Source organism: Pseudoliparis swirei, chromosome 3, assembly GCF_029220125.1.
Source record: "Pseudoliparis swirei isolate HS2019 ecotype Mariana Trench chromosome 3, NWPU_hadal_v1, whole genome shotgun sequence".
In the NCBI taxonomy this organism is placed as follows: Eukaryota; Metazoa; Chordata; class Actinopteri; order Perciformes; family Liparidae; genus Pseudoliparis; species Pseudoliparis swirei.
This window is the reverse complement of record NC_079390.1, coordinates 24,733,702-24,750,306: the sequence shown is the minus strand read 5'-3', so window position 1 is coordinate 24,750,306 and position 16,605 is coordinate 24,733,702. Positions and strand designations below refer to the sequence as shown.

General features: G+C 39.5%; 1 protein-coding gene and 1 non-coding gene across 2 annotated transcripts; one reads left to right on the top strand and one right to left on the bottom strand.

Moving 5' to 3' along the window:
• Nucleotides 1-4,780: 4,780 nt before the first annotated feature.
• Nucleotides 4,781-5,518, bottom strand: LOC130191277 (histone H3.1-like). The gene has a single exon (XM_056410980.1). It carries the CDS (start codon nucleotides 5,427-5,429, stop codon nucleotides 5,019-5,021), a length of 411 nt encoding a protein of 136 aa, XP_056266955.1. The 5' UTR covers nucleotides 5,430-5,518; the 3' UTR covers nucleotides 4,781-5,018.
• An 855-nt stretch (nucleotides 5,519-6,373) lies between these two features.
• Nucleotides 6,374-6,446, top strand: trnav-uac (transfer RNA valine (anticodon UAC)). The gene has a single exon. It is a non-coding gene; the product is annotated as a tRNA-Val (tRNA).
• Nucleotides 6,447-16,605: the final 10,159 nt, after the last annotated feature.

Sequence of the window (16,605 nt, the reverse complement as noted above, 5' to 3'; positions counted from 1 at the left end):
CGTTTACACTTGTCTGCAGCTCTTTAGATCCCTCACCCCGTTGTAGTCCAGTATTTCAGTCCCAGGACTTTGGAACAACAGACAGGGGAAACTAAACAGCGCAGTTATAAGTTATATAACAATTCAAAAGTTAAAATGTTTCAGTTCTCAATTCATTATCTGATGAATAGTTCTTAGTTGTGATGAGGTGTACCCACTTTCCTCTTCCCCCACAACCTCTTTCTCACAGCGCTTTGAGCATCTTATTAATGGAAAGGTTTTTTAATGCAATATATTATAATAACTCCAATGCTGCCTTTTTCTTTGTTACTTTTCTCAGGTTAATGCAGAATTCATGCGGATCACAACTATGCCTCTACAAACCAAGTTCATGGCACAACTTGACAGATACTCCGCTGACCTAACCAAGCTCTTCAGCAAGAGAGGCGGGACTGCTGGAAAGAAGATTAGACGCATCATGGAGAGGACGCCTCAGGTATATGAACTTTGCCATTTAGTAGTTGACACTGTAAGAGCCGAGCCTGTCCAAACATGGAACACGGAAGGCAAAGTCGGGGTTAAAATGCCGAGATATGTTTGTTGCACGAAGACAGGTAGGCATCTAAATAATAATAATAATCAATCACTTAAAGGTAACCAACAGAGCATGAATCAAAACAACTAGTTTTTTGTTTCTTTTCCAAATTCCTTGATTATATGGTTCCTTGTTGTCTAATAAATATGTTGAATCGCTCTAATGTATTTCCTACCTTCTAATTTCTTCGCAAAATGATATTTAACTAATGTTTTTGTAAACGGCGATGTTTACTTCAAAAGTAGAGTTGGATATCTTCTTAGTTAAGCTCAGTCCAGTGTGTTGTTGCCGTCTCCAGGAAACAACAGCACTCCAGCTTAGTCCTCTTTCAGTTCTTCTGCACAAAAGACAAGTCGGCCTTAATAGTGAGTTGAGAGAAATTCACCAGCATGTTGGTCGGTAATTCATAATAGGTTAAGCCTGATATCTGCTGTCCCCTTCCGCAGCTCCATGTGCCTCCCAGGTCTTTCTCTTCTTGCTGGCTGCCCTGGTACCTGCCCTGGCACCTGCCTTGTTTTTTATGGGATAGTAATCATAGATATTCTCTGTTAAATTGCAGTGTGATGACATAAACTCCAGACGAGAACGTGTCCTAAGAAGCCTCTGTGTCTACCTCAATGAGGATGATGAAACTCTCATCAAGGAATACATGGTAAGTCGATGTTATTTCACTCTGGTCTTTGACTACTGATGATACTTGTTGGAATCTTTTTAGTATTTAAGCGGCACTCGGGTCAATTTGTGGTTTCTTGCCCATAGAACCGCAACTTGGAAGAAGCGGACAGGGAGTCGGCCACCATGGGACTTCATGTCGTTCGGAAAGAGGGTGCTGATGCAGGGGAAGAGCCTGAGCATGTCGGAGTGGTGATCGAGGGTGTGGAGCTGCTAAGCAACCTGGGAAGCGTTTCTTTTGGATTTTCCATGCTTTTTGGACTGATTTACTGTCTCAACATGAGCTACCCACAAGGGCTCAAATTCACATTTGAGTTCCTCCAGAAGGTGCTGATGAACTTGGATGGCAACAATCTTTCTCCTAAGGTTCAAGCACTTAAAATTAAGATGCTCCAGTAAACTCACTTATAGGTCTGAAGGCCTCATGTTTTGTTTTACATTTTATTTTAGATCTTAAAGAGCAATCAGGATTGTCTTTGTCTCTCTCCCCACTTAAGGAACCAAAACAAACTTTAATTTGTATTGACATTTGCTCATTAACAATATTATTTGTGTTAGATAGTGGTATATTAAGACAAATCTTGTTCATGGGTCAAGATCATTCCCTTTCACTGACGCCTGGTGCTAATGTTCGGTGGTCAATATTATTCCCTCACTGAGGCCTGCCATTTATTCCAGAAGCTTCCAAATTGTGTTCATTTAAGTGGTATGGCGAGGCAAAAAAAACCTGAAGAGTTGTGATGTTGTTATATGTTTAATAAATAAATGTTTGACTTTAATTTGACATGTGTGGCTTTTTCAAAATATTAGGTTCATGTAATCTAACCAAATACATTGGGTTTATGCATACTACCTGAGTAAGTGCAATTTAATTGAAGTAATGTTGAGTTATCTAATTTATTCATGTTGAATGAACATGATTAAGAAACATGGATTGAAATTTGATTTTTTACATTCGAGCTATGTGATCAAAATAGATCATTTAATTGAAATGCATCCATTTTAACTTTTGGGCTTAAATATTTTTTTGAGTATGGTGTAATGCAAAAGGATAACACAAATGTCATTGCTGTTGTAAATTATATTTATTAATACAACATTTTCTGAACATTTAGGTCCCATGAACAAATGTCTATAAAATCAAGTAAATATATTTTTTAAATACGTGCAACATAGTTCCTTTTGAACAAAAAAATCTATAAAATAACAAATAACATTTCCAGCTGCTTTTAAAATGCAAATACATTTACATAATTGTGTGTGTGTGTGTGTGTGTGTGTGTGTGAGAGTTCTCATGTCTCTATGTGATGGATGTTTGTGCACAGGTTCATGTCTACTCCTGAGCTTTTGTGAATATACTCGGAAAACAATCCTTTTCAAACTGTATGAATACAAAAACTTCCAGTTGACATTTGGTCCATTCTCCTGGAAAAAAGAAAGAAAAGGCAGACATTAGCCATACAACAGTCAACACATCTCTTCATGACACCACCACTTTAATGTCAGACTGGATCAATATGAATGAAAACTATTTTTACAAATTAAGCAATGTGAGCCATCCCTTGAGCCTAGTGAACACTATGGAGACATGACAGGTAAACACCACTCTACTACCATTCTAAAACTATTTTTAATTAGTCTAATTCATGTGTAGTGCGCCTATCCATAGCTGTTATTAACTTGACACATGCGCGAGAGGAAAAATGTAATGGTGGTCTAATGGTGTAATAATTAATATTAAACATTCTCAGGGCTCTCAAGTGTCACGCATTGAGCGTGAGACTCACGCATTTCGGTCTTAACTCACGCACTCCCGCCACACATCGTATTTCTCAAGCTGAAAAAAACTCGGCCATTCAATGTTTGAATGCATGGGTGCTCAATACGTCCGCAGAGCTCCGACGGAGCAAAGAAAAAGTCACTCGCACCCCCCCCCCCCTCGCAAGGTGTGGGGGATTGGGGGTGCATGAACCCGGTCGGGATGTAGAAGGGGGTGCGTGGCCTAAAAAGTTTGGGAACCCCTGTTGTAGGGGATGGGACCGAATACGCGGGGCCCCTTTAAGAGAAGGGGCGTGGCCCCGGTGACACCAGAGACGCCGCAGAGCAACCGGAGCAAAATACAGACGTGGCGGAACAGATTGCCTCATATTCGTAATGACATGACACCCAAAAAATTTAAGACCAATCCAATCTGAATTTAAGACTTTTTAAGGCCTTATTTTTAGGAAAAGCAATTTAAGACTTTTTAATCCCCCGCGGACACCCTGTCCATCTTCACTGGACTCATCCCCATCAGAGATGAGGTGACGGTGTAGATCCTGGTGCAGGTTCCTGGAGAGTCCAGATGCTGGAGGAGGAAGTGAAGTTCCACGTTGACAGTCCTCTACAGACCTGTTGGCTCTGTAGAACTGCAGGGGGTCCAGATGTGGGTCTGTGAGGGTTTTGAGGTGGGACAGGACTCAGGGTTCAAAGAAGACTGCATGACCACAGACAGGGCGACAGGCCTGAAGTCATTAAGTCCTGTTGGGTTCTTTGGGGTGATGGAGGAGGCCTTCAGGGACCTGTGGTCCTAGGTTCTTTGGGGTGATGGAGGAGGCCTTCGGGGACCTGTGGTCCTGGGTTCTTTGGGGTGATGGAGGAGGCCTTCAGGGACCTGTGGTCCTGGGTTCTTTGGGGTGATGGAGGAGGCCTTCAGGGACCTGTGGTCCTGGGTTCTTTGGGGTGATGGAGGAGGCCTTCAGGGACCTGTGGTCCTGGGTTCTTTGGGGTGATGGAGGAGGCCTTCAGGGACCTGTGGTCCTGGGTTCTTTGGGGTGATGGAGGAGGCCTTCAGGGACCTGTGGTCCTGGGTTCTTTGGGGTGATGGAGGAGGCCTTCAGGGACCTGTGGTCCTGGGTTCTTTGGGGTGATGGAGGAGGCCTTCAGGGACCTGTGGTCCTGGGTTCTTTGGGGTGATGGAGGAGGCCTTCAGGGACCTGTGGTCCTGGGTTCTTTGGGGTGATGGAGGAGGCCTTCGGGGACCTGTGGTCCTGGGTTCTTTGGGGTGATGGAGGAGGCCTTCAAGGACCTGTGGTCCTGGGTTCTTTGGGGTGATGGAGGAGGCCTTCGGGGACCTGTGGTCCTGGGTTCTTTGGGGTGATGGAGGAGGCCTTCAGGGACCTGTGGTCCTGGGTTCTTTGGGGTGATGGAGGAGGCCTTCGGGGACCTGTGGTCCTGGGTTCTTTGGGGTGATGGAGGAGGCCTTCGGGGACCTGTGGTCCTGGGTTCTTTGGGGTGATGGAGGAGGCCTTCAGGGACCTGTGGTCCTGGGTTCTTTGGGGTGATGGAGGAGGCCTTCAGGGACCTGTGGTCCTGGGTTCTTTGGGGTGATGGAGGAGGCCTTCAGGGACCTGTGGTCCTGGGTTCTTTGGGGTGATGGAGGAGGCCTTCGGGGACCTGTGGTCGTTTCAGGTCTCAGTGAAGCACCAATGAGTTTTTGACAAAAACAAAACAACGAGCACCGACAGAGAAACCGCCGTAAAACTTTATTTTAAATATTGCAAAGTCCACACGACACAGGACACGTTTCACGAGGATTTAATATAAACCAAAAAACTTAAATTTGCATGTGAACCTCCTATAAATAATAAATACACGTCCCTCTCCTCTGTGCTGATACACTGTCCATTGAATCTGTGTCTGGGGGGACGTCGTGCAACGTGACAGGACCCGCGGCTCGCTCTTTAAGAGCCGCTGGTTGTCCTCTGGGCTGGTCCCAGGTCAGTGCTGGACTCTAAGGGTGCTCTCCGCGGATGCGGCGGGCCAGCTGGATGTCCTTGGGCATGATGGTGACCCTCTTGGCGTGGATGGCGCACAGGTTGGTGTCCTCGAACAGGCCGACCAGGTACGCCTCGCAGGACTCCTGCAGCGCGAGGATGGCGGACATCTGGAAGCGCAGGTCGGTCTTTAAGTCCTGAGCGATCTCCTTCACCAGGCGCTGGAAGGGCAGCTTGAGGATCAGCAGCTCGGTGGACTTCTGGTAGCGGCGGATCTCCCTCAGAGCCACGGTACCGGGCCGGAAGCGGCGGGGCTTCTTCTGTCCGCCGGCGGGCGGGGCGCTCTTCCGGGCGGCTCTGGCCAGCAGCGGCTTCTGGGGAGGTTTTCCTCCGATGGACTTCCGGGCGGTCTGCTTGGTTCTGGCCATCGTAGCTCGCGGGTCTGCTCCGTGTTGACAGACCGAGGCGGAATGAGCGGGAACAGCGGCTTTTAAACGAGCTGCCGGCGTCAGGGCGGCGCTGATTGGTCCACACGGGGAGGCACGCGCGCTGTAACTTATTTATTTTGACTGGTGCTTTTACATCAGTCGCGCGAGCAGAAGTCGCTCGCGCATCTTTAACCTGCTCGCTCGCGAGTCTGTTACCTGCTCGACTTTTTTTGACAGTAAGTGGGCGGTACCAGTCGCCATTATCTCTCCATCTGATTGGACACAATCCTCGTCTTTGGATTGGCTGGAGATCTCACCCGGAAGCCGTTTCGCGGTCTTCTGACGGCGTGTCCTCACCCGAAGACATTGCAATGACTTCTTTAACTGTAAAGCAAAGAACATGATAAACGATGTTACACCAATCACGTACTGTTTCGCGAGCGACTTTCGCTTGCGCAAGAGATTTTAATTTGCGCATGAGCGTGGCTCTCAATTGCGCTCTCGGAAATTGACGGATTTGCCTTCATTAGAGAGGGTCCGTCACTTCCGGTTGATCCATATGGGACGTTATTGGAGGGGGAAACGAACGTACGTCTATATATATTTATATATTCGAAACACATAATGTAAATGTATATTTAATACATATTTTAAATGTATATTTTAAATACATAATATAAATGTGTATTTTAAATGCAACGTGACGAGACAACGTGACGGGAGTGGATTTTCTTGATATTTGACTGACTCCCTGCAGGTAACCGTACTGCCTGCATACGTATTTATTGCCTTTCAGTGGTGGACAATTGAGGGAAATTACGTCATAAAAAGGTGAATAAATCAACGCGAATGATGAAAACAGCAGATAAACGCATGATGAGATAAAGACGGACACATTGTAGACAGCGTGTATAAATACAGACGGGTTCTCAGTTCGTGCATCCGGTTCCATAGTGTAGCGGTTATCACGTCTGCTTTACACGCAGAAGGTCCTGGGTTCGAGCCCCAGTGGAACCAGAGCTTTCTTATTGCAACTGAAGATCCTTTAATCTTTTATTGTGAAACGATAAATATCTGGCACAAAGAAAAATCTATATTCTGATTTTATAAAGAAAAATCCATCCATTTTATATATATTTTTTTATAAATGCATCAATAATATATATATGTATATATTTATATATAATAATGCATGAATACATTTTAAAATACAGTAATAAAAAAATATGAATAAATATATAATACTATAATAATATTTTTTATTTTAATTTCTTTATTTTAAGACAAGACAATACATAGACATAACACCTAGAGGACAATAAACAGTGCAGACGACAAAACAATGGACATAACATCATAAAGTCAGAGTATTTCTGGAGAAAAAAAATGAAAAAACAAAAACAACAAAAAACAAACAAAACAAACATAATAATAATTAGAAGGAGAAGAAGAAAGAAAGACAGATGCATGTGTACATGTGTATATGTGTGTTTGTGTGCATTTATGAATTAACTAATAAATAAAAGGAGTGGTGTCATGTTTGTAAAAATATAGTGAATGATGACCAGATGTCGTGGTGTTCTATTGTATTGTCAATGATAGATGAGGTGAGTTGTTCCATTGAAATATATTCTGACATAAAATGTTTCCAGTGTGAGATATGTGTGTTATTCCTTGATTTTCAGTTCACGAGGATTGTTTTCTTGGCGATAGTTAGGGCCACGAGAAGTATTTTGCAGTTTGTTTTGCTCAGGTTTATAGATGAGATGTCTCCCAGTAAACAGAGTGATGGGGATAATGGGATGAGGCAGCCCAGGAAAACAGACAGTGACTCAGTTATTTGTTTCCAAAAGTATTGAACTGGTGTGCAGTGCCAGGTGGCGTGAATGTAACTATCCTGAGTATTTTGCATGCAATGTGGACAGATATCTGTAGTGAAACCCATTTTAAACATTTTGTGTCCAGTGTAGTGAATTCTGTGAAGTATTTTATATTGTATTAGTTGTAAATTTGTATTTTTGGTCATAAAATATATATTAGTACAGATTTTGGTCCAGAAGTCGGCATCAGGAGTGATAGCCAAGTCAAATTCCCATTTTATTATTGGTATGGTTATTATTTCAGAGTGTGATATTATGCTACATATTTTGAGATTAATTTATTTGAGGAGGTGATATTAATTAACTGTGAGGTTGGGGAGGTAATTCCAAATGTGTGGCCTTAATGTTGAATTTTGTTTGAAGGATGATTTAAGTTGTAGATATTCCATAAAGTGATTTTTCGATGCCGTACTTCTGAACCAAATGGGGGAATGAAACCAGGGTATTGTGATTAAAGATGTGTTTCAAATGAGTGATGCCTTTAGTGGACCATGTGTGGAGATTTAAAGGCTTATTACTGCTTAGAATGTCCAGATTATTCCATATAGGGTGAAATTTGAGGGTGCAAAAGTGACATTAGTGATTTTGTGGAATTTCCACCAGGCTGTCAGAGTTTCTGCTATTGTTACCATTTTGAAGCAAGGATGGCGTTTGATTGATTGGCTGAGAAATGGTAGGTCTGAAATCTGGATGTCCTTACATACTGTCTGTTCTATGTCTAACCATGTGTTGTCTGAGTGAGTGGGGTGGATCCATTTAAGAATGTATTGAAGTTGGTTTGCTAGTGAGTAGTGAGAAAAATTTGGAGCTTCAAGTCCTCCTTGTTTTTTTGTTTGTTGTAAAGTGGCCAGTTTTATTCTTGGTGTTTTATTTTTCCAGTAAAATTTAGTAACGAGTGAGTCAAGAGATTTGAACCAGGAGTGGGTGGGTTGAGATGGAATCATTGAGAATAGGTAATTTATTTTAGGAAGAATTGTCATTTTAACTGTTGCTATTCTGCCCATGAGTGACAGTGGTAGTTTCATCCAGCGGAGGAGGTCGTCGGTTATTGTTTTAAGTAGTGGAGTGAAGTTGAGTGTGAACAGCTCTGACAGCCTGGAGGAAATATGTATTCCCAAATAAGTGATGACACCAGTGCAAAAGGAATAGGTGGTGTGTGGCCTGCCCCATCCCAACTGTTACTGTCTAATGGAAGGATGAATGATTTGTTCCAGTTAATTGAGTAGTTAGAGATTTTGGAGAATGTGTCTATAATTTTAATAGTTTCCTGTAACGATGAATATGGCTTTTGGAGGAAGAGCAATATATCATCGGCATAAAGACTGATTTTGTGATGGGTATTGAGTGTTTGGATTCCTTTTATGATGGTATTCTGACGAATGGCAGCAGCTAGCGGTTCAATGAAAATGATGAAAAGTGAGGGACAGAGTGGGCATCCTTGCCTTGTCCCCCTGTGCAGTGTGAAGCTGTGAGAGGTGTGTCCATTGGTGATGACGGTGGCTGGAGGTGCAGTGTATAGAATTTTGACCCAGTTAATAAATGACTCCCCAAAACCAAATCTTTTTAATGCACTTAAGAGAAATGTCCAATTTACTTTATCGAATGCTTTTTCTGCGTCTAAGGAGGCGATGATGGTTCGGGTTTGTTGTAATGATGAGTAGTTGATTAAATTAAACAGTCTGCGTGTGTTAGTGTATGAGTGTCTACCTTTGATAAAGCCGGATTGATCTGGGTGAATTATAAATGGAGTGACTTTTTCTAATCTATGAGCTAGTGCCTTTGTGATGATTTTAATGTCTACATTGAGGAGGGAAATTGGACGGTAGCTTGATGGAAGAGTTGGATCTTTGTTTGGTTTGAGGAGTGATATACAGGCTGTATTCATGCTTGCTGGGAATTGCAAATTTTGTTTTATTTCTGTTATCATCTTGTGAAAAAGTGGAGCTATGATGAACCAAAAGTGTTTCTAGAACTCTGAAGGGTAGCCATCAGGTCCGGGTGCTTTGTTATTGGGCATGAGATGGAGGGCAGTACAAAGTTCATCCTGTGTTAATGGGGAGTCAAGTGTGTTATTTTGTTCTTTGTTAATCTGTGGTAAATCAATGCTGTTGAGAAATGAATGGATGTCTTCTGGGTGTGGGTCCTTTTCAGATGAATAAAGTTTGGCATAAAAACTTCTGAAGATTTTATTGATTTCATCGGGTGAATTTGTTGGATTCCCTGTTGAGTCTTTGATGATTGTGATTGTAGTTTTTTCCTTATTTTGTTTAATTTGACTTGCCAAATATTTACCAGATTTATTGCTATGGTGAAAATGTTCTTGTCTAAGTCTGTGTATTAGGAATTGAGTTTTATTATTTATTATTTCATTTATTTGTAATTTATATTTTCTCAATTCGTTTTGAGTTTCCAATGTTGGGTTGCTTGCATTAATGATTTCAAGTTGGTTGATTTGTTGTTCCAATTCAGCTTCTTCTTTTTTCTTTCTTTTTTGTAGACGGAAAATGAAATGATTATTCCTCTTAAAACTGCTTTCCTGTTTCCCATAGAAGGGTCGGTGATGACTCTGGGGAATCATTTATTTCTAGGAAGGATGCCCACTCTTTGTTAATCAGACTGTCAAACTGAGGGTCTTTGAGAAGAGACGTATTGAAACGCCATCTAGTGATTGGTTTATGTATGTTAATTCTATCGAATTTTGATGGACTAACCTAAAAAACACTCTAATTTGTAATTATAAATTTGTTGGTTTTAAAAATTTTATATTTATATATTGGCTGAAACCGGAAATGGTACTTAAATATTAACAATTTTTAAATTCAATATTTCATAAAGTTTTATATATTATAAAGACAGATATAACTTAAAAAAGTACTTAATTTTTAATTTTATTAAACTCATCTTTTCATTACTATCTCAGAAAGATTTTACTTACACAAAAGCAAATAAAACAAAAAATTAAATATAAAGCAATGTACAAGTTTCTTCCTAAAATGATTATATATATTTGGTTGTTCTAAAATGTTGATTAAATATAAATGAAAAGAAAAATTTTCCACAAAATTAAATTAAATATATTATAAATTTAAAAGCAAATTTATTTATTGATTTCTTTCATTTTACTTTCCACAAAAAGGATGAGCACCACCAAGTAAATTAATTATAAAGTTTTTTCAAAAATGATATTGATTTTTTTTGAAACCTAAAAATTAAACAAAATTATTTTTCAAATTATAAAAAAAAGAAACTATGTATGTTTTTTCTATTACATACAAACACCGTTTTTCAACGAACTAAGAAAATTATAAACACTAATTTGTTACAGGTCATTTTATTAATCTTAAATTACATTTTGGTTTGGTATTTGTTACAGGTCAATATATTAAATTTAAAATCACAAAAAAAGGTTTAGTACACGTAAATTAATATATTTAATTTAGTCTTTTATAAAACAAAAGGAATGTATGTAAATATATAAAAATATAAGAGCGATACAACTTATTGTTACAATCATATAACAAACGAAAATATGTTAGAATATAAAATGATGTTACAATCAGTGTCTAATTTAGTTTAAACTATAACAAAAATATAGACTCCGCTCTACATAACAATTTAATAAGACAACACACGGACAATTTGGTCTCTTTAACATGACAATTTGAATGCTATTACTGTGTTTTTACATCCATTCCTTTTTAACAGACTATAATAACAACAATAAAGCAATAAGAGTTATATTTTAGCATTAGCATGAATAATACTTTAAATTCATCAGTTATAAAACATTGTCTAAAACATTCTGATTACTCGTCTTTTATAAACATGGAAGTAAACTTGTGTTTCATTCTTTCATAATATTAAGCATTTTGTGTTAGTATTAAATGATGGATTCCCCATTTTTAAATATATATTATGTATCATATCAATACTTTTACAAAGTATCTTATCAATCATATAAGTATCTGAAATAAGTATATTTATGACAAATCTAAACTGTATAAAGTATGTTTACTAATGAGTATTCATGTTGGAAACATGTTTTATAATGAGTTTAAAATGTTGAATTCATTGTTGAATAATGTTTCATAAATGATGAATTCATTGTTTGTCATTATATAATTAAGAAATAGTGTAATTATTATTATGCTACAACAATATAAGATAAACCCACAGATGCACAACAATATTTATAGTTTAAGTTTAAGACTCAGACTCAAGTGGGTGTTCTTTTGGCTTTCATCCTGGGTTATTTCTTTTTATAGATCAAGTCACATGTTTTAGTTCACTTGAGGTTTCGTTTAGAGCATAAATGAGCCCGTTATGGCACCAACCATGGCCACTGATCGCGAAACCATTAAGGACCTCACCACAGGCAAATCAAATCTAATGTCGTATGCTGGAGGTAACCTCCAATCCTTCTGAACAACAACTGCTATTTAATTTCTGAACTTGGGAAAAAGCTTCATCCTTCTGAACAAGTTGATAAAGACAAAACACAAAACCTGTGTCCTCGGGATGAAACCAGTTTCTGATGCTGATGAGCCCGACTCGCTGCAGTTGAAGCAGAATAATATAAAGTGTTGCCTGTTAAGAGTAACAGTAAAGTTGTTAAGAAGCTATGATGAATTCATATCATACGGGAAATATGTAATGTATACTGCAGTCTTAATGTATGTTTTGTTGAAGTATAATTGAAGCAAACTACTTACTAGATAGCCTTGATACCCAGATACACTTATCTTCCTCTTCTTCCCATTGCTCACACCCAAAGCAGACACACTCTAAATTTGAAACCCCAAAGGTCTAGGGTGAAAGCAGCACACACAACTGTTTATAAAATGCAAAATGATGCTGTCCATTCTTGACAACCACTGCAGAGGGCAATTTCTATACAATGCAAATTGGGGCTATTTCTGAGTTGAATTTCCCTGATTTAGGGTTATTATGATTAAAATTTGAATTGATTCACGAATTCAATATTTCAAATGCTTAAATTTTTGTTTTTATTTTGATATTACCGCTACATTGTTCCAGATTGCCACATAAATAAACTTTTTAATGACTTGTATTAGGGCTTTTGTTGGCTTTTAAGTACCTAATTAACAGTAAATAAAATACACATTAAATACCTAATTATTGACAATGAAGAAACACAGAAGGGAAATTGAGTCAGACTTTGATGAAATGTGCCGATAATGAAAAAATAATACAATGAAATTCCAAGAGCAACTTGATATGACACAAGATATCAAGACACTTACACTCAAACAGGCACCCAACACTTGAACACTTTGAATTACCACTAAAAGACCTTGAAATTAAAACGAGTGAGAAAATTAACAGGTAATCTCCACTTCGTGATCAAAACAAAGCAAGTACACGCATCAAGAACTTTCAAAGTATGTTCCGTTTTCTCCGAGTACTCCTTGATGATCGCTTGCCGTGTAGTGCTTGTCCGGTAAAAGGAAGCGTTGTTGAAGTGGTACAGTTAAAAGTTGCAATTCAGGTAAAATCTTTAAAAAAAAAAAGACTTAAATGGTATAAACATTACGTGACGACAGTATAAACAGTGAGTTTTTTTCTTAGAAGAAAATATTAGAAGTTTTACAAGTTTGCTTTACAAGCCACCACTGACTTCACCATCCCTCTTGCTTCACTTCTCTCAATTCATATCCACTTTCTTTCCTTTTTCACAAAAAAACGTTCAAGACATTTTCGTCTTGTCTTCTGATTGATTTTATCACTGTACGATTGTTTCTCTTCTTCACTCTCATTTTCCCAAGACAGTCTCTGTCTTTCCAATTGTCTGAGGTCTATGGTAGGCCTCTCCTGTGGCTGTCCTCCCTGCATTAGGCCTTTGACATTCTTCTGGGCAATGCATCTCCTGGGCTACAAGCAGGAATGACCAAGGCGTTCAAAACACCCGATGCGTTATGAACACATGGGGTAGTGAACAGGTTTATGAATGAACTCATTATGAACACATGCCGTTGGGGTTATGAACATGAACACACATGCACATGAACACATGCAATTATGAACACATGCAAGTTATGAACACATGAAGATTATTATGAAGTTATAACACAATACACATGCAGTTATGTACATGTTATGAACACATAGTTATGAACACATGCAGTGGGTTATTGAACATATGCCGTTATGACATGTTATGAACACAACATGGGTTATGAACACATGGGGTTGATGAACACATTATGTTATGAACAGTTATGGACAAGGTGGGTACATAACATTATGTTGAACATGGGTTATGAACATTACACATGCAGTTACACAAACACATGAATATGGGAACACGTAGATGTATGAAAGTTATACATGCAGTTATGAACACATGGGGAACATATATGATGGGGCACACACATGCAGTTACACACACAACACATGAACAATGAACACATGAACACATGAAGCCACATGGGGCTATGAACACATGCCGTATTGACACACACAGTTATGAACACAACACAACATATGCAGGAACACAGCGGCGATGACAAGTTATGCAACACATAAGGTGAACACATGCAGTTATTGCAGTATGCAAACATGAACACAACATGTTATGAACACATATGAACACATGAACACATGCAGTTATGAACACATGCAGTTAGAACACACAGTACACAACATATGTTATGAACATGGAATGAACACATGCATAGTTATGAACTGATTGGGAACATGAACACATATGGTTGTTAACTAATGGCCTGAGGTTACGGTGGCTTCTAGAATTCAGAATGGATGTTACACTGTGTTGTGTGCCACCTGGCCCATAGGAAAGTCTATGAAGAGGAAAGGAGAGGAGGAGAGGAGGAGAGGGAGGAGGAGAGGAGGAGGAGAGGAAGGAGAGGAGGAGGAGGGGAGAGGAGTGCGATCGCATTTCATTAGCGACCGCATTATCATTGTGAAGATGACAATATTACCATGCTAGATGATAACTATTACCATGCTATTTTATATTATTATAATGATTTATTTTATATTACGTTACTGTTCTATATTATATTACTATTCCATGTAAATGTTACGGGAGCATGGTCGCTGATAATTATAGGGTGAATCTTTGAGTCTGAAATATCCGATATAATTGAATTGCTGTTAAGGAAGAAGTCAATGCGTGAGTATGAACGGTGAACCGGAGAGAAGAATGAGTATTCTCTTGCGTTGGGGTTCTGTAATCGCCAACTATCGCCAAGACCACAATCCCTCATGAACTGTTTTATTGTTTCTGTGGATTGCCAGGTACGTTTATTATTTGTAATATTAGATCGGTCTACTGATGGGTCGATAACTGTATTAAAATCGCCTCCCATTATGACTGGACAGTTGCAAATGTTTGAGAGAGATGAAAAAAATTATGAAAAAAGGATGGATCATCAGAGTTTGGGCCATAAACATTACAGATTGTGACTGGACTATTGTTGACGGATATGTTAATAATGATAAACCGGCCTTCTGGGTCAGTGATGGTGGAGTTGTGGATAAAGGAAACTGTCTTGTTAATTAAAATACAGACTCCTCTTTGTTTTGTGTTGTAGTGAGCTGAAAATGAATGAGTGAATTGTGTTGATTTAAATTTGTTGTGACCTGATTCTGAGAGATGTGTTTCTTGTATTAAGCATATATCTGCTTTCAGCTTAGCCAGATGATTTAAAACTTTAATTTGTTTTGCTTTAGAACCAACTCCATGGATATTCCAGGTTAAGAATTTGAGAGAAGACATGTTAATTGAAATACTATAGACTGAGTGTTAATGTTGGTGTGTGTGTGTGTGTGTGTTGATGTGTAAATGACACAGCAGTATGAGCAGACATTGAATCAGGGAAGAACAAACATATACAAAACAAAAAAACATAGGAACGTAAAGACAACAAAGTAAGTAACATATTACACATAACAGAAATACAAGGCAATGTGTGAACCAGATCGGGGTTCATACTGTCAGGTACAGTACGACATGGGTGCAATACTAAATAATAAAATAATCGAAACAGTGAAATGCAAAGAAAAGAGAGGGGGGCATATCGAGATTACGATGGGGAGTTTTGTGTATGTATGCGGATACGTAGGGACAGGAGAGAGAGAGAGCGAGAGCGAGAGAAAAAACGGGGGTCTTGAAGAGCCAGGGTGTTACGTCCTTATCGCGGTATAATTGTCCATCTATGTATAGTCTGTCCAGTGATATTATTGCTTTCTTTCCTTCTTTCATCATGTTTTTGCGGATTGGAAATAAAACTTTGCGACGTTGCATGATTTCTTTTGGGTATTGATCGTTGAGTCCATAGTCCGTTCCTCTGAGCTGCCTGCCTTGTTGTTTGACCTGTTCTTTTTGTTTATAGTGTTCAAACTTAGCGATGATTGGCCGCGGCCGGCTGTTGTTCTGCGGTCCCAGACGGTGGACGCGGTGGAAAGTTATGTTGTTGACGGTCTCTGCGGGTAGTTTGAGCTGTATGGACATGAATTCTTTGATGGTTTTTTCTGGGTTTTCTGATGTTTGTTCGTTAATGCCGGTAAAGACTAGATTGTCACTCATACTGCGCGCTTGTAAGTCCAGGATGGTTTGTTTCATAGCTTTGTTGTCAGCGGAAACAGAGGTGAGCTGGGTGGTTATCGTATTGACAGAGTGATGGAGTGATTTGTTGTCCTTAGTAATAGCGTCGATTTGGTTCTGACTGAATTCCAGGCTGTGGCGCAGAGCCTGGAATTCTGATGTAATACTTCGATAAGCGCAAGTCTGGAGTCAAAACCGGAAAGCTTATTTTCAATGGACGTTAGTATGTCGCTTACCTCAGAGCAGCATGGAGGTTTGGGTGAAGTGGATAGATTTGTACCTGGGCTGGTACGGGCTCTTTTGTTGTATGAAATGGGAGTCTTTTCGGGATCGCTTTCAGATTCGCTTGCTTCGGTGTTCATGACGCAGACTCGCCCGAACCACTCGTCAATATATCCTTCCAGATGGTCCAGTGCGATAAATATTGTAGTTCGGTTTGAATTGTAACCGATCTCAGATGAGGGGGGAAAAGTTTGTTTCGATTAATCTAGCAGCAGGGGGGCCGCCATGTTGCTTGCACCACCTCGTCTCCTTCAAAGTGTCAGCTGATCATCACCTCCTGTCACCTGTTTGAAGTCCAGCGGAGCGTCTGGATGGACGATGCTCTTGGTCTGAAACGCGAAACAATATGCTGAAGTTAAATGTAACATTATTATCAACCTACCTTATATAAGAGTTCATATCTGAAGTCATATATATATACACT

Coding starts and splice junctions, on each gene's coding strand:
- LOC130191277 (XM_056410980.1), bottom strand. CDS start 5,429: ATGGCCAGAACCAAGCAGACCGCCCGGAAGTCCATCGGAGGAAAACCT.